Source organism: Aricia agestis, chromosome 14 (genome assembly GCF_905147365.1).
Source record: "Aricia agestis chromosome 14, ilAriAges1.1, whole genome shotgun sequence".
NCBI lineage: Eukaryota > Metazoa > Arthropoda > Insecta > Lepidoptera > Lycaenidae > Aricia > Aricia agestis.
Window position 1 is genome coordinate 11,337,374 of NC_056419.1, and position 19,445 is coordinate 11,356,818.

Genomic DNA, 19,445 nt, shown 5'->3' on the forward strand with positions numbered 1-19,445 from the left:
GTCTAGTACTTCCAAAGCCAAGTATCTCGCAAACAAATGGGTCAAATATATTCACATTTAAATATTCTTTGACTTCCACAAACATCACTAATAGTAGTTTAAATCTTGTTGATAAACACCGATAAACCCAGAACTTGTTAATTTAAATGGAAAAACTGATAAAGGTCTTTTAATTTGAAGATCTAATGTTACACTAATAGTACTTTTGTATAGCATTAATTTATAAATATTTTTGTTAAATGACTCGTCAGGATATTCAATTATATGATACAGATGAAATGATCTCTCGTATGTACTGCGGGGCTAAAATGGTCACATATAGCAATTCCTCTCAATCAATTCAGCAAATGAATTGTCAAACTGACAAATGTCAAATCAGTACAAAAATACAGAAATGAATAGCAAGCAGAGTTGCATTTTGCGATTTTAAAAAAATTAATCATATCATGATTCATGACATGATTCTTCAAAGCGACCATTTTAGCCCCGCTGATCCTAATATTAATTTTGCATCTAATTACCAGATTAGGATTTATATGATATGATATTAATATGCATAATTATCTTCTAATTACTACTTAGTATTAATATTATGTAGGGAGGAGCTGGTAGAGCTACCAAATGAGATTCCTAAGGTTTAGAACATAAAGCTAAGACTACTAGAGTAACTTTAAACCTTCGATATCCTACTTCCCTACCAACTAGTACTATTTAATAACTCATTAGGTAAAAGGGAATGTTACGCATAGGCATAGTACGCTACTAGCACCTAAAGTAAATAATCCGACCAAAATCTGACATGTTGCACACGTCATATTAGAATAAGCCCGGCTAGCACATTATCCGAAATTTCTGATCAGAAAAATTCGGATACCCGCCGGAACGCACCCTGTTCATACATTTTGTTGTAGACCCCGCACACTATCAGGATTTCTTACGTGTCAAAATATATGAGCGGGGCGGGGCGTCCGAATTTTTCTGATCAGAATTTCGGATAATGTGCGGTCGGGCTTAATAACAAAAATTTTGTCAAATGTCGAACAGGACTTTTTGTTTACTGTCTATGCTGCCTCTAGCGTGAAAACATTGCAGTAATTTATCTTATTAGTAAAATTTTACTCACCTAAAGGCAACTCTACTATGAAACACGTCGCAGGCCATCAGCCCTGTTGAGTTGAAGTAATAGCCTGATCGTGGTAGAACCATCATCGCAAATAGAGACACCGATAGTATCCACGTTATACTTATCACTAACACACATCCCTGAAAACACATATTTAAAAAAGCATACACCGTTTAGAGTAGCTGTAAGCTATTAAAAAGATAAAGTAACGAAAATTAGAAAAGGAGAAGTACTTAGTAAGAAAAATTAATGCTTCAAAGGATTGTTGAGCAGGGCTTTGATTAAATCATTTAACTGATGCTCGATTAGCGATGATTTATTTTGAACTAGACGACATATCTTCGCTTCGCTAAAAGTAGTGTATAGCGCTGGAACCGTACATTTTTCAGGCATAAAAAGTATCATATATCCATTCCCTAGGCTCAAAGTATCTCCATACCCAGCAAAATCAGTTCAGCGGCTTGGGCGTGAAGAAGTAACAGACACAAAGACAGACAGGCAGACACACTTTCGCATTTATATTATTAGTAATATATTATTAAGTATCGATTACCTTCTTACTAGAATGCCTATGATATGCGTTTGGATGCAGCAAGTACATGTATCTGTCGATCGCCATGCACACTAAAATCACTGCGCTCTGCTGACTCACAGCACCTCGCAATAGCGCCTGAAATTAAAAATCACATTAACAAAGAGCATTAAAAGAAAATAAAGAAAACTTTTAGTGGTGGCACTTGAAGCAACAAAGGATTTCCGCGCACAATAAAATAACCAGTTGACAAAAGAAAGGGTTACAGAGTTGAAAGTTTGAAGAATTCACGATTCCGCTCCGTCACTAAATAGGTCATTAGCAAATCATAAAAGTTTTGTTTGCGAGAAATTCTTCTCATTCTTGCTGTCGTTAAATGCATTCAAGATATTTGAAATATATTTTAAAAATAGTTGTCTCCAATTGCCAGAACTAGCATTACAAACAATATATTTTTCTACTAAATTTGTATATTACGAAATGTTTATAATATTTTATGATTATTGCTTTCTTCTATTTCTATCTCTTTCATTTATTTTAAATTATCATCATTACCTTTTTATCCACGTTGTGCGAGTGCAAACGTATCGCAATTAAGCCTTTTAAACTGTTCTTTGGAACGGTTCTTTCTATTCGTAATTGGATATTGTAAATGCTCGAATACGGTCGCGCTAGTCGGCGCTTAATTGAGCGCGAATCGTTCAGGAAGTGAAACCAAATTTTCGCATCGCTAGTATCTAATATAATTTGTTACTTTTTCTTCTTCGTTTTTACTTTTCCTTTTAGGTTTAAGTATGGAACATTTTAGTCTCAAACTAAAAATATAATTTAAGATGGTTTTTAAATTCTAATTTAGTATTAATTTCTTAATTCCTTTATTTCTTACTGACATCACTCCTAATTATTATATTGCTTATTGCCAATCATTTTCATACAAACATAATTATTACTGAGTCCAGCAATAATGCAAACGTTTCAGGAGCGTTTTATAAAAAGCAAATATTGACTTTTGTTACAAACTTGTAATATTCTATTTCACCTCGCAACTCCAATCAGGAACTTTTAAATGTAACTTTACTCATTTTCCCATCGTCTTTTGTTTAAACGGAGCTTACACTCTGGCCAGGTTGTAAGTGGATTTTGTAACACTTGTAAAGTCAGTAATAAGTTTCAGAAACGAGCAATAACTGCTCCGGCATTGTGATTCAACAACGCTGTTACTTGCATAATATTTTCGTAAGTGTCGCTACATTTAACCCCGCATTTTATTACTTTGCGGAACACATTTTAGAAAAGTCTCATAGTGCTATATATCATATATGCTAATATTAGAAAGATGTTTATTGATTTGGCTACGAAACTAACAGGCTTTCAATGAAATTTCTCCCAAATATAAAGAACATAATATCAAAAATGTACCATTCCCAAGGATTTTGAGCGTGGGAGGAGCCGCAGGAAAACTGTAGTATAATATTATAAACTTAAACTTTATCCACATGTTTGCCATTTGAAGTTTAAATGGCCAAACCGACTGAATATGTAAATAACAAGAAAATTCTCAAATTAATTTTCCGACAAACAGGAAAGCCATTCACAAATAACAGTTCAAAAACAATTTGCGAAGAAGTAAACATTCTATTTTCAAAAGATCGAGTCTACCGTGAATACCAATTGTGTCATCATTATTTAACTTTCATTGTTATTATTTGCCACTTTTTGTTTGATATAATAACAACACTAAGGGCCTGTTTCACCACTTTCTGATAAAGTGCCTAATAGGCTATTCACAACTTTTTTGACAGATTCTCCATACTTGATCTGTCAAGTTAATTGGTGGATAGCCTTATCAGAAAATGGTGAAACAGGCGCTAAATAATTCAGATATAGATAAATCTTATTCCTTTTTATTTTTAAATATCTATACTAAGAATGTTACATTATTTTTATTAATATTATGTATTTTAAGCGTTGTTTAAATACAATAGCTTTCCCATATTGTATTGCAAATTCAAAATAATTTAAGGACACCAAACAGTACATAATTAATAATTAAAAATAATAACGAAAGATTCCTTGAAAGCTATCATATTTTAAAACAACACTTTTTATCTATATATATTTATATAACTAACAACACCTTGTATCCAAACCAAAAAGGTAAAAGAAATTTACACTTCATATAATTATAAGTATTAGAACTTGTTCTTCAGAATTCATACCTGGATTTGACAGAATATCTCCCCATAAGGCCAGCACTTGTATAAAGCCGGTAACAGCGCTACAGGAGCGATCAAAATGCCGGTAAATAGGTCGTTCAGTGCTAAAGAAGTCAATAGATATCTGGGCTGAAAAAGAAAAGGAAATGAATATCTGCATCCTTATTCTATTTTCAAATCGTGACTTTTGAGTTTAGAACATATTTCATAAAGATTTTTAAAAATGTGACGTTATTTTTAAATTGAATTTTACACTGGTTTTAAAAAATCGTAATAGATATGGAGAACATTTATTTTATTTGTATCCATTGAATCGAGGCATAATAGTGTTTTAATGGTGCGCTTATACGGGCAACTAAAATTTCTCAACTCCAGTCAATTCACGTCAACTTTGACGTCACGACTACTTACATCGAGCAATTTGCGGCAACAAGCAGCAATATTGTGCAATACAATATTGAGTGATGTGGCCATCGAATATTTGAGCGATATGACATTGAGCAACTCCACTAATTGCTCCAAATCGCTCCATTCGTTCGTGTCGCCGAGCAATTATTGCCGTAATTATTGCCCGTATGAGCGCATCTCAAGACTGTGGATTTAAGTCTAAAGTCCGTAAGGGTCAATTCAGACCGACAGACGCGACACGTAGATGCATTTCTAAATTTGTACTGATTTGACAGATTTCGTGAGCGTAAGACGTCTTGCTAATCTGTCAAATCCATACAAATTTAGGCATCTACGCATCGCGTTGCGGGCTGAATTGACCCTTAACGGTTAAATCAAATTCGTTTCTTGCTACTTGAAATTATCTGAAATCAAATCGTGTGCGTGCGAGTTGCGACAAATTAAATTAGTTAAGCATGAAGAATATTTACTACTGTACATAATTTATACTGTGACTCCTTACACATCCGGCTCATAAATTTGTTCCAGTACAAAAAGCATGTCAATAACAAAATACGCCTAAATAAATCAAATGACAGACCAATGTCACTCGAACCCCTAGTTTATGGCTACTTTGTATGTAACGAGCGCCACAGTACTATAAATCATCAATTTCGTTTTGTCTGGTATTGGCGTAGTCTATTAATAATTTATGATTTACAATATCATGTCTATATTGCAACTGTGAATCGTGCGAGGATTGACCTGAATACCTTTTGGATTATTTGAGTTATAGCTTTTTATTGAGGGACTTAGCCAATAAAGGACAAAGGAGTTTAGGACAAGTTTTATGAATGTACGGAAATATAATATGGATTGTTTGAATACAGAGACTGATTTAATAAATATACTAAATTTTCTGCTCAACTAACTTTTGGCGGCTTCTTAGCTTGCGTGCTATCATATAAACATTATATTTTATGGTATTATAGAAGCTTTGGTGTCTTAAGCCGCTTCAGGATTTTTTTTTTAATTTTGTTTATTAGTGAACAATATCACGTATTGCGTAATATAATTGTCCGTCTATAAGGGTTGATATTGTACATCGCGCGCATTCATAGCCCAGTCAAGTTAGACATTTGAGATTTCAAAATTAAATTGTTTAGAACATGACTAAAAATAAAAATTTAAAGTTCCCCATAATTCCCTTGTGTGGTAAAAGAAAATACCCAAACGACGATTACAACTTTAACAACATTTTGAATCGTTATATATTTCAAAAGCGGTGGCTCGTAGGGAAAAATATTGCTATATTTTTTGTAGATTATTTTTCCGACCCAAATATCGACCAATAGAATTGCACCATTCGACGTCACGTGGTACAACCTACATGGTATTATACTGATAATTTTTTGAAAATTTTCTCTGGTAGTTGCTGTATATAAAAAACAAATTCTAATTCTATTGGCCGACATTTGGGACGGAAAAATAATCCCCCGAATACCACACGAGCTTCAAAATTATCTGGCATTTCCCTCAAGGTTCCCTGCAAACAAATAAACTCCTTCATTTGTTTGCAACGAACCTATCGGGAAATACCCGATAATTTTGAAGCTCTTGTGGTATTATAAGTGATAATTTTACTACCTACAATTTTTCGTCAGGCATTTTTATGAAAAAAAAAACTTAACTTTTTGCTAAAAATCGTGAAAAACTAATTTTCCATACAGGGGAACTAAGGGGAACTTACAAAATATATCATTTGTAATCATAATATTCTAAACAATATTACCGATGTTCAGCTTGGTGCGAATTTATGCAACCTCAAATGTCTAACTTGACTAGGCTATGGGGTCAATAAAATTAAAGCGTGATATTGACAACAAAATTGCTTGTCTAGGCGGCCGGTGAGAGTTGGGCTATGTTTCAAGTTTCTAGCACTTAGAGTTTGCCTTTGCATCTATTTATCAGTAACCTCTCAGCAGTGATAATGTTAGGGTGCTTTTCCTGTTTTGTTGGTCCCCGCGCGCTTATGGTCCGAATGCTCGTGACAGCATTCTCCTGGCAGCTCGCGTGTTGCTCGCTTGGCAGGAAAATGATAGGATGCGGACAACTTTTATGCGGACCACGTGCGGGCAATGCCATGCATGACAGGAAGAGCGCCCTTTTTTTTATGCGCAGGGGAAACCCATCATGGGTGCCCCGGGTTGGGGATGTGCCTCAGTTAGCTGAAGCACCCCCGGGGTATGTGAGATTCTTACTCACTAAAACCACCTGCGGTTCGCCTTCAGCCGTATAAATAAGGAATGTCCCGGATCTAACAAACACAGGACTCCCTCCACGACCGGCCGATCTACCTCAGAAGAGACCGGACTTCCACCAAAGTTAGAGAACGCTTCGGCCAACTGAAGCGTTCCCCTCGGCGCCGGGACTGACTAAGCCGGGGAGGATTGGACGAGACTTAGGAGGTTCGCATAGCGTCGCCTCCGCACTCCCGTCCTACGCCGGCGGAGCAGCAGAGAGGTGGGATCGTCCTCTCTGTCCCGCTCCGCGGCCTCTTTCTGCGAATGACAGGAAGAGCGCCCTGCGGTACATGTGTCTAACGTCCCGTTTCACCACTTACTGATAAGTTCCGGATAGGCTTTCCACAACTTATCTGACAGATAGAGTTAGGAGTAGGTATCTATCAGATAAGCTGGGGATAGCCTATCCGGCATTTATCAGGAAGTGGTGAAACCGGCCCTTATTGTTGCATATTTTTGTTTCGTCCTTTTCTTAACATTTTATTTATTCCACATCATGGGATGTTAATTCTTATGAAATTACATGTCAAGGTGGAAATAATCACTTCCTGTATTTTAGCATGTGTTACGCAAAATACCTATTGAATATTCAAAACGCATATCAGCGCTGTCTCTTCGTTATGAATTGCCTTCTTGGCATGAACTAGCAGGGATATGAAAAGCAAGGAGTATTTAATAATGTACTATTCAATTTAATAACATCGCATGAACGCAAATAAATTGAAATGTTTGGAAGGATGTAATATGTTTTAAAAATAACTACGAGAATGTTTTAGTAAAATACACCGATGTGTTAGTAGAGGAAGTTAAAGACAATAATTAAGATGAAATATAAGTTAGGGAAGTTGAAGAATAACAAGACTTGAACTACCCAAAATGGGATTGGTACAAATGATATAAGTTTGTGCTAACATGTGATTTATGCTTGCAATTAATAAAGGTGGATCTAGATTAGTCGTGAGTCGTGACTGTGGCCGGACCACGGACATTCTCATAATAATATCTATACAGTATGTAGAGTCTGGCTTCTCACGGCGCGTAATATTACGAGCCGCGCCGCACCAGCTCAAGCCACGCGCCGTGCGAAGGGGGTGTCTCGAGGTGGCGCGTCCAATCCGATTGAAGTCGGTAACATCAAAGGCGCGGCTCGGCGCGGCTCGAACGGCTCGTGATATAACGCGCCGTGAGAACGTGAAGCGCGATCGCCTATTGGCTCGTGCTCGCTCGAGTACAAAATATCGACTCGGCGCGGCGCAGCTCGTGATATTACGCGCCGTGAGAAGCCAGCATTAAATTAAATTACTACTGTATAATAATATTGTATAGATCCATATTACTGACACACTTAAATTTTCTTCAAAAATGACACGGTCACGGTCACGCCACAGTCATAACGTGTTCACACGTATCATGCACCACTATAACTACTTTCTACAAACCGTATAATAAAATAGAATCGTATTACCTGATTGTCAATATATTTGATATACCTTCTATTGTTCAACACACAAATCAGCACCAGGTTTCCGAATACAATGCACATAGACATGGCAAATATGAACAAGGCTTTCAATATGTCTGTAGTTGCTGGGAACGATGAGGGCCACCCTTTGCCATTGAGCCAACAGGAGCTGTTAGACAGAGATGGCGCTACTAGCAATGCGCCTTTAGTCGAGTCGAACATAGTTTGCGCATGCAAAACGCAGCGCTCTGTCCTCTTAAATAAGGCATTTAGATCATTCGTTAGTAGCTTCTAGATTTCTATTGCTATCTCTTTCATGTCCAATGATTCAGTGATAGATGGTTTTCTTGACCACTTTTCATTTTCATGCTTATCTGCAACAAAAGATAATTTGTATTTTAATAATTAATATTCTAAGGTCAAAAACTTAGTAAATTCCTAGGAAGGTGTTACTCATAAGTCATAACTCAAGTTATTTGTTATACACGTTATAGTTTTACACAATTTTAAATTAAATTAGCATACTGAAATTAAGTTATCATCATTATAGTATAAGTGTAAGCTATAAACTTTATTGCAAAACTAAAGTGTTGCATATTATATTAAAGTATTTTACCAAAATATATTTACTAATATATTATTAAGACGTGTTCCGTATACTGGACTGTTTATGGAGTAGAAATATGCATATTTCTACATAAACAGTCTATATGTTAACATGTGTTAACGTTAACCTACGTTACAACGTTAACATAATAATATGTTAACGTTAGTCTAATTGAGATTCTACAACAAATTAATCGAAATAATTTTGATTTCAAATAAAAGCAACAAGCCCAAAAATAATTATTATAATATTATCAGCATAGCGCATTTTTACAGTCAACAAGTTTGCTCTACTTTGAGCCTTACAGCTTTTGTAAGAAGTTCCCACACAATAATTACTTCAAACAAATCTATAGTACGCCAGACTATATTATAAATCATGGTCATCAATACACAATGTGCTCATCTAGAAGTTCCAAATTTAAAATCGCATACATTTTGTAAGTTCTTTATTAGCTGTAAAATTTTCATCGTTCCCTTGGGTATGTTCAACTGAATTTATGTCTAAATAGATTATCATTTCGCTGCATGAATAATAATTACAGACAGGGTTGGTTCACACGGCACAATCTTGCACGTTTCCTGCACGTTTTTTTGCAGTATACGTCTTAACGAATAAATACTGGCGCATCCAAGGTATATAGAACCGTTTACACGTCGATTGTACTGCACGATTTGTTGAAGTAGTTACAATCGGCGTATGAATGTTAAGGCGTATATTATAATAGGTTCACATGCGGCACAGTAGGCCCACTACGAAACCGTATTGAGACTCAAACAATCGAATGAGAATGCCGCGTCCTGCTCTAACAACGTCATTTCACGTTTGTTAAAGTAGGACGCGGCATTCTCGTACGATTGTTTGAGTATCAAAACGGTTTCGTGGTACGGGCCCTGGATTGTGCCTTGTGAACCTTCTCTTATTGAGCAGCTCTATTTGCCTTTTGTTTATTAATGTAATTGTTATAATCTGAAATACACAATATTTTGGTTTAACACTAGAAAGACCAGAATTCTGAACTCCCTAGAAAGACCAAGAGCGGTCAAATGACCCATCGTATGTTTTTACATTTTTTTGTGCATCTTCCTATTTTGCTTTTGCATTTTATTGATCATGTAATTATTTATAAATGTAACTAAATTAAATTATAGAACAAATATTCAAGAAAAATATTTTAAAAAGCATTTTATATACCTGCTACTGATATAATGACATTATAATGACCCCACAAGATTTATTGGTTTTGTTCCTGTATTTGAGCATAAAACACCGTTTTTTTTTTCAGATTTATATTTTCCCATTTTAGCAATAGAATGGTGAAGTTACGCTTATGTACAGTAATTCACGTCTAGAAGCCATGAACATCTTGATGAAATTACCCTATTGGAGGACAAAACTATTATTTTTTCGTGACGTATTTTTGGTCACAATATAAAAATCTTTTATCGCTAAAGCTAAAAAAAAGTACAAAAAATATGCTTTAGAAATGAAATATACTTAAATTTAGCATAAATATAACAATTTTTATCATATTTTCATAGAAATACAATTCGCAACCTTTAGTTTGTTATTTGCGTCATTTGCGTAGGTAAAACAAAAAATAAAATTAACTCAGCATAAATATATTATTCAAATTCGAACTACTAATAAACCCTGGCTGTGTTAGGTCAACTCAGGCAACAATACTATGAAAATTTACACCGATTTTTCTAGTAACGTTGATAATTTTCAAAAACAGTGTTTCATTAGGCAAAAACTTGAAATACGTTACAATATCAAAACAAGCAAGGCAAAAGGTTTTATTTGTGCACATACTATATTTGTAAATATATTACCATTATTTTTACATATAAAATGTGAAATTTTAGACCATTTATGTAAATAAAAGTATTTATCCCGCTTTTGTCCTATGAGTCATTGACAAGTCTATTTCAGTCAAGTTTTTTATAAACTTTAAATCAAATTTCAAATACAAGACACAAACGAAACATAAGAATAATAAAAAAATTGAAAGAAAAATAAAACTTGCAAGAAAAACCCACTTTCTTTAGAAATTTTATTCAAGCGGTCAATTGACCGCTGCGGTCTTTCTAGGTAGGTTGTTATTTAAAACTTATAATTATTGAGCAATCATTAAAAACAGGTTATCACAATTTAAATGTCACGAGAGGAAAATGAATTTCACGCAACGGTAACAAAAATATCGCAAATTAAAAACGAAAATGCGGTCATTTGACCGCTCCGGTCTTTCTAGTGTTAAGGTTGTATATATTAATAACTTTAGTGTTGCTTGTGATATAGACTAATCATTGTTAAAAAATCGAATTAGATGTTGCCAACAGTTTCCTACACGGATAAATTCGTTTAAGGGCGGATTCGACCAAACTGGAGTAAAATTTTACTCGAGTATAACTGTCTTCTAATCTAAGAGTAAGCTGGTTTTGCGGTTTTCCAACTTCTAATCCAAGAATGAGGTAATTACACGGGCGTAAATATTTACACGGGCTATTTTGGTGGAGTAAATATTAAACTGAGAATAGTTGCACAACAGGGTGTCAACTGTCACGGTCGGTGCCATTGTGAACTAAAATTGACATTTTATTTCATACTCTTTGAGTAAATTAAAGGAGTAAAATTATTCTCATGATAGTTATACTCGTGTAACTTCAAATTTGGTCGAATCGGGCCTTAATCATGGTAAAAAATATTTGAATAATAATAGTATCTACGTTCATAAGGAAATTTCCCAAAATAGATTCTGTAGTTTTAGCACGAAGGGTGAAAAACTGTCTGACCCACAAACACATTTTCGTATTATGATTTTAGGGTGGGTTGCACCAGAGGCGTGATTAAAGTTAAAGTTATGGTTATAGTTAAGGCTAACTTTAACTTTAACCTTAAGTTTGACAGATGACAACTGGTCTGACAAGGCTTAAAATGAACGTGGCCGGGGACGCTGCTGGTAAAGGAGAACTGTCAAAAATGGCGTTTTTGTATGATGACACCGTTAGTTCCTTTTTTCGTCAAGTTCATTCAAAGTCTTGTCGAGCGCAAGGTTATGGTTAAATATGGCGTCCATTTTTTACTTTTACCAAAGATTTGAAATTTTGCATTGTAGTTACAGTTAAAGTTATAGTTAAAGTTACAGTTATAGCTAAAGTATGTTGGTGTAACCTCCGCTTAGACTAGTAATGATCGTAACAATTAACTACAGAAAATCTACTCGTTTTTATTAATTTATTGTTATTGTAGCCTTTTATAAGATATTCAATAATAATTTTATTACTAAAGAAGTTTTATAGACTTTTCTGTCGAGATGGAATTATAGGCTGTTTTATAGATAGTTTGAAGTTTGAAACTTCGTTTAAAATATCTACATTTTTATGGAGTAACTTTGATGGTGATCTAGGAAACCAAGTTATGAAACTATTTTATAAAGTTCTTGTGTTATTTAAAACAAATCATTTTGATGTTGGACATTTTAAATTTTAAATTTTTACACATACTTTAGCATTGTTGTTTTTGTTTTATTTACAGTGACAATTTCAATATCTATATTATATAAAAACTATTTCGACAGACAGACGGACAGACAGATGGACGGAAAGGCAGACAGACACACTTTCGCATTTATAATATTAGTATGGAAGTATGGATTAATCAAAGCACTACACAGGATGTAACAAAACTAAGTAATAAATGATAATATTTTAGCGTTTGTAAGTAAGTATCACTAATATTGAGGTAGGTATCTCTAATATTGAAGACGTTACGTAACCGACGTTCCTGAACCGGTGGTAGGCAACGTAGTTTCTTCGTTCGACTTTCAAAAAGTGTATCATGATTAGGGAATGCAATCTTGGACCAAGATTGACTACTCAAGATCTTGGCGTCTTTTTTCTGAACCAAGATTGGTCAGTTCGAGATCTTGTTGAGATTCGGGTCGAGATCTTGGTCGCGAATCAAGATTTTCGGGATTTTCAAGATTGAGCAAAATAATTGAAAAAAATGCGTTTTTTTGCTGCAAATTGATGGTAACCAATATTTTAATATTAAGTAATATATTATGTAAAACATAAAAAACTCAGTTTTTACAAATTCAAGTTTTTTTAAACATAAAAATCGGCGCAGCGCAGACGACAGACTATCTGTGACGCACTTTTTAGTCCGTGGAAATAGAACCTATATGCAGTAACGCACACGTCTGCGCTGCGCGTCGTGTGCGTTACTGCATATAGGTTCAATTTGACATTTGCATAGGTTCTATTTCCACGGACTAAAAAGTGCGTCACGGATAGTCCGTCGTCTGCGCTTATCTGTCTACTATATTATATACCCTTAAATCTGTGGTTCGCGCGTTGCAGCGCAGGTATGAACTGTCTGACAATCTCGAAATTTTGTTACAATCTTGGACTATTTTGTCAAGATCGCGAATAGGATTTCGAAATTCAGGATTGATGGCTTTCAAGATTGAATCTTGGAAAATCACTCAAGATCTTGATCTTGCAAGATCAAGATTGCATTCCCTAATCATGATACCTATTTTTAATAAAAATATATTTTATTTTTTTATTTTATTGTAACAGACGGTCAGACAGACACAGTTCATTTCAGTGGTTTGGGCGTAAAGAGTTTATAGACAGACACACTTTCGTGTTTATAATATTAGTATGGATAAAAATGCTGTCCATGATTTTTAATATTATCACGATACGCAATAAAATGTGTGTCCTCGGAGGGTCCTTAACAGTTGAAGATGTTACCAACGAGACTCAAATATTCATTCGTCCTCGGTTAAGTGGATTCATGTTTTTTAGGGTTCCATACCCAAAGGGTAAAAACGGGATCATATTACTGAGACTTCGATGTCTGTCCGTCTGTCCGTCCGTCTGTCTGTCTCCAGGCTGTATCTCAAGAACCGCCATAGCTAGACTTCTGAAATTTTCACAGATTGTGTGATCTGTTGCCACTTGCCGCTATAACAACAAATACTAAAAACAAAATAAAATTAATATTAAATCCCATACAACAAACGTGATTTTTTTGGCCTTTTTTGCCTGATATCAATAATGGCAACAAGGTACTTGATATTTTCACAAAAGACCTACTTATGTCTACTTCAATAATTATTAATAATATTAAAATAAAATAAAAAAATTAAGGAGGGCCCCCATATAAAAAAACAATTTTTGGTCTATTTTTGCTCTATAACGATACGGAACTCTTTGTGCGCGAGTCCGACTCGCACTTGGCCGATTATTTTTCGTAGAGTTACTTTCAGACTAGGTATTGATCTAAAATAGTACATGGTATGTGCCAATCAGTTGAAAAAAATATTATGATAGTCAACATTTTTTACAAAATATAGGTAGTAGTCCTAATGACGTTGAAACTAAGGTCGAATTTCGACCATTGGGCGATCTCTAGTTGACTCGAAATAGCCTAACCAAACCACGTAGATAATACAGGGTGTAACAAAAATAAGTGATAATACTTTAGGGTGTGTACGTGTTCCTTGTAGAGAGTTCACTGTGAAAGTAGGACCGCTGAAAGACCAAAAATTTTTTTCACTTTTGTATGGGGAAACTCGTGACGCTCGGGCCTTTGCCGATACAAAAGTGAAAAAAAAAATTCGTCTTTCAGAGCTGCTACTTTCACAGTGAACTCTCTACAAGGAACACGTACACACCCTAAAGTATTATCACTTATTTTTGTTACACACTGTATACACTATTAGTACACGAATTTTCCTTAATTTTAGAGAAATTATTTTTAGACATTTAAAGGAGAATAAGTGTAAGTAAGTGCTAAGCTGTTAATTTTCTCTATCTTGTAAGAGTATCTATAATAATGTTATCATTATGTAAATAAGATGTCTATTAATTTTTTCATTAGTCCTACGCTCTTGGTATTGTTTAATTTGCGTTTTATAAAACATTAGGTACAAGTAAATTAAAATTTTAATTAAAACATCGTCAAGGAAGGGCATATACGCACGCCTCGCAACGTGATTAATATTTGATCCTAATAAACAGCGAGAGTCGAGCTTCTTGGTTCCTATATTATATTTGGCTAAAAACGCGTATTTTTAGGGTTCCGTATTCAAAGGGTAAAAGTGTCAGTAATATGCTCCCGACCGTATTACTGAGACTTCAATGTCTGTCCGTCCGTCCGTCTGTCTCCAGGCTGTACCTCAAGAACCATCAGAGCTAGACTTCTGAAATTTTCACAGATTGTGTATTTCTGTTGCCGCTACAACAACAAATACTAAAAAGAAAATAAAATCAATAATATTTAGGGTGGGTCCCATACAACAAACGTGATTTTTTTGGCCTATTTTGCTCGTAATCAATAATGGCACCAGCCTACTTGTTGCCACTAAAAATATTCCAAAATCTTTAATTATATTTATGCTTCAATAATTGATAATGAAATAAAATAAATATTTAAGAAGGCCCCCCTTATATTTGCTCTATAGTGGTACGTCGGAACCCTACGTGCGCGAGTCCGACTCGCACTTGGCTCTCTTTTACATTCTCTCATAGTTCAAAATAGATACTTATCACAAAATTGACACCTCGTGTTCGTGAAAAAAACATAACTATAAACATCAATCTTCCAGATATGAGTTTTCATCAGTAATCACGTGCTTAGCTTACAATACTATATCATCGTTAGGTCCAACTCTGTTAAAGGACGATCAACCCGCATTAGAGCAGCGGCCTAACAGGCCCTGTTCGATCGCACCGCTACCCTTCTCAGACAGTGACAAATAAGGGTTGAATTGATAGGTAACATGAGATAAATATCGCACCAGTACAGGAAATATACAAGCGAGTGAGATTATAATATTTGACGGCGCTACCGAATACCTAAATATTGTAATTGGTAATTTCCAAACGAAATAGAGTTATCGCTCTGACGTAACGCTAAACACTGAATAGGCGGCCAATTAAAATGATACTGGCCGAATATGGCAAAACTATGGTTTATTGTCTGTGGATAAGAAAGAAGGAGAAGAAGAAAAAGGTTCGGACAAGATTCGGAGGTTGATTGTTGAACGCGCTCGCAATTCAAGTGTTTGGCGGACGCCATAGTTTCAATTGGAAATTATTACAACTAATTGTCGTTGTTTCATAATCTTAATTAGTAGAAACTCAATAACAATTATAGTAGAGAGATTATAAGGTGGTATCTTTTCGTACTGAATTCTCCTCGCCCGTTTTCCCACGCCACTGTCTTGACTCCTGAAGCAGCACTTTACGATGAAGACTTATCCTGATAATAGCTATGTCCCTTTATATTATTATACACAGACGCGGCATTACACATCTAGACATTGAACAAAAGTGAAATTTCCAGGAAACTCGGCCAAGTGCGAGTCGGACTCGCGCACAAAGGGTTCCGTACCGTTATAAAGTAAAAATAGGCCTAAAATTGTGAATTTTGTCTTAAATTTTATTTTAATATTATTATTATTTATTATTGACGTAGACATATAGTTAAGGCTTTTGTGAAAATATCAATTGCCTACGTGTTGCCGTTATTGACATCGAGCAAAAAAGGCAAAAAAACTCACGTTTGTTGTATGGGAGCCCCTTAAATACACAATCTGTGAAAAATTCAGAAGTCTAGCTATAGCGGTTCTTGAGATACAGATTGGAGACAGACAGACAGACGGACAGACATCGGAGTCTTAGTAATAGGGCCCCGTTTTTACCCTTTGGGTACGGAACCCTAAAAACATGTACCGTTTTAACAAAGGTTTATTCGCGCTAATATTTGTTTTTGAGATCAGCAAAACACAAACGCAACATACGCTATTCCCACATCGTATTTGACAAAATGATGTTATTACAATGGCCCACGTTAATCTGATTATTATAATGGCTCAAAAGCCATTGACAGCCAGACTTTCGTCATTATTATAATATAAAAGCTCATCTTGTTTATGACCCCTATAGAGATAAGAACGACCAGGAACTGTGGAATTTCAGTCGCGGTTACTTTAGGAAGTATCCAGTTCTGAAGGTCTACCTGACCACAGATAAAAATATATAAAGCTGTTTTTTTTTATCTTAATTTATTCGAAATAACTGTAGGAATCTCAAAAATGAAAAAATGAAACAATTCGTCAAAGAACTAAAGTCACCGACATAGTGCAGAGAATCAGTACGCTGAAGTGGAACTGGGCTGGTCACGTAGCTCGTAGAACAGACGATCGCTGGAGTAAACTTACTCTGGAATGGAGACCAAGGCTGGGAAATCGGGGTGTAGGTCGACCTCCAACTAGGTGGGACGACGATCTCCGCTTAGTTGCAGGCCCATGTTGGATGCGAGTAGCAGGAGATCGGTCATCTTGGCGTTCATTGAGAGAGGCCTATGTCCAGCAGTGGACGACTATAGGCTGATATGATGATGATAGGATGTAGGAATCTCGTCTTCCAGTGCCAGACAATTACGACAGTTGCTTCCTCCTGCCAGACCAGCTCAAAGTCTACTTTAGGCACGAATTTTAATTTTAGTATATTTTATTAAATAGTATTTATTTTGCCATCTTAGGTCCTGTTTCACCACTTCCTGATAAAGTGCCGGATATGCTATCCACAACTTTTCTGACAGATTCTCCATACTCTGTCATGTTAAGTGCTGGATAGCCTATTCGGCACTTACAGGCCCTTAAAGTTTTTACTCGACGGCGAAAGAAAACATAACTAACATTTTAGATTTAATCAGTCGAAATAACGTTCAAAAACTAGTTATAGGAATAACAAAATAGTAAAAGATGAATCGATCGAGTTGACCGGACAAAGTGGAGCGCGGATATGAGAATCTATGTGTATTCGATAGTTCGTAACTCCTAAACTTCGCTTTATTGCGTCTGTATGAGGAAATGTGCATACGGAATGGAAAACACAATTAAATAACAAGAAAATCGAAAAACTAGATTCAAATGTAGTATCACCGTTATACCTATGACATTAACATAAGTTTTGTAAAGGTGAAAGCTACGAATAATAAAAACAAAATGTATAATATTCTGTCTGTTACCTCTCAAATCACTAAACAGATTTTGATGGAATTCGGTATGGAGATACTTTGAGCCGAAAGTAAGGGAACAATAATTTTTAATTTCCGCTCGATTGATAAATTTTGGCACAACGAAGTTACAGAAACATTGAATAAAAATAGTTAAATACATACTTTCAGCGCTGCTATTTTCACAACGAACTCTCTATACCCATACTAAAGTATTATCACTTACTTTTGTTACACATTGTCATAACCTAATCAAGCTTAGGTATAATTCTTTATTAGCATTTTTTTTATAATTCTTCTTAGGAGTCTGATCTTAATCGAATAATTCTTTGACCTTTGAAGATTTTTGGCCTTTTTAGCTCCAGCTATAAGCTATTAGTATTGCTAAACTTGGTCGACAGATATTTGGCTTAAAAACTTGGCACAATTTCCAACGGTTAACTCACTTTATCCTTGTATTTACAGTCGAAGACACATCCGGTTTACCATTTTTCAACCGTATTTCTTGGTAATAAGATACAAAAGTGTTAAAAAGGACTTGTCTTTAACAGTACATTATAGTGTATACCCCGTTAAATACAGTTCGTTATCGGAGAAGTTAATTCATAAGCTTATGGTGGATCTACGTCAATTTTTTGGATAATTGTTAAGGTGATCGCAAATTTATCAGCAAGCACGCGGCGTACGCACCGCAAATTTAAGGGGGTGATAGACGTGTGAGTAAGTACACGGACTTAGGGCTCGCCGATCTTAATCGCCTATGTGGCAGCAAAGAGCCGCGAGCCGCAGGCCGCGAGCCGCGAGCCTGGGCATGGTAATCCAGTGTAAGCGATTCTCGTGTGTCACCGACGTAAAATTCATTGTATGAAATGATGCGAAACCTCGCACATTCGTCCACACCGTACGCGTCGCATTAAAAGCTCTGGTTTCCTCCAAAAGCGGCGCCGTCATACAGCGGCCGCAATACAGTGGTGAATGACGTCACAAGAACGTTGTCCATGTAAGCAATATGGTACGGTTTACTAGAGAACGGTAATTGACACCGTTCTCTAGGAAACCGCGTCATACCGCCCACATAGACAAGTTCTAGTGACGTCATTTACCGCAGCATCACGGCCGCAACACGACGGCACCGCTCTTGGAGGAAACCAGAGCTTTAGTGTGCTATGCGGTGCGTTCGACGCGTACGGCGCGTACTGTGCTGACAGTGCTAACTATCCAATCTTTGTCGCAAACAACCGCGACCGACAAAATTTGAATTAAAATGTCACATTATGACCTAGGCAGGTTTCATTTTCAACTGACATTGGTATAGCAACCCATGCCGCTTGTGCTTTGTGGTGGCAAAGAGGAAAAACCTAAATGTTAACCCAAGCAAATGACGTAAGTCCGCTTTCTCTCTACGAATCAATTTCTGTCATACTGCATTCATATCTGACAGAAGATAGATAGATAGATAGATAGCTCTTTATTGCTCACAAATTGGTACTATAACTAGTTCGACTAACCTAACATGTTTACAATAAAATGTGGGCAAGGGCGGCCTTATCACTATAAGCGATCTCTTCCAGGCAACCCTGCGGCTATGGAGATATTACATTATAAGCAGGGTAAAACAAAAAGTCGAGAAACAATTAATACAGTTAGCAGATGCTAGAGAAAGACTAAGGTCTGTTTCACCACTTGCTGATAAGGCTATCCCCCACTTAACTTAACAGATGAAGTATGGAGAATCTTTCAAAAAACTTGTAAATAGCCTATTCGGCACTTTATCAG

General features: G+C 35.9%; 1 protein-coding gene across 2 annotated transcripts in view; it reads right to left on the bottom strand.

Annotated features, from left to right (window-relative positions):
- LOC121733741 (5-hydroxytryptamine receptor 1A) overlaps positions 1-19,445 on the bottom strand; it is a 60,583-nt gene that overhangs the window by 2,569 nt on the left and 38,569 nt on the right. The window contains exons 2-5 of one of the 2 annotated variants that reach the window (XM_042124092.1): positions 8,027-8,397; positions 3,875-4,000; positions 1,677-1,793; positions 1,124-1,263 (exon numbers count right to left, since the gene is read on the bottom strand). In XM_042124092.1, coding sequence (XP_041980026.1) covers positions 1,124-1,263; positions 1,677-1,793; positions 3,875-4,000; positions 8,027-8,245 — 602 coding nt within the window. In that variant the 5' untranslated portion in view covers positions 8,246-8,397. Of the gene's footprint in view, positions 1-1,123; positions 1,264-1,676; positions 1,794-3,874; positions 4,001-8,026; positions 8,402-19,445 lie in introns of those variants that run through there. The other variant, XM_042124091.1, reaches the window with a different exon arrangement.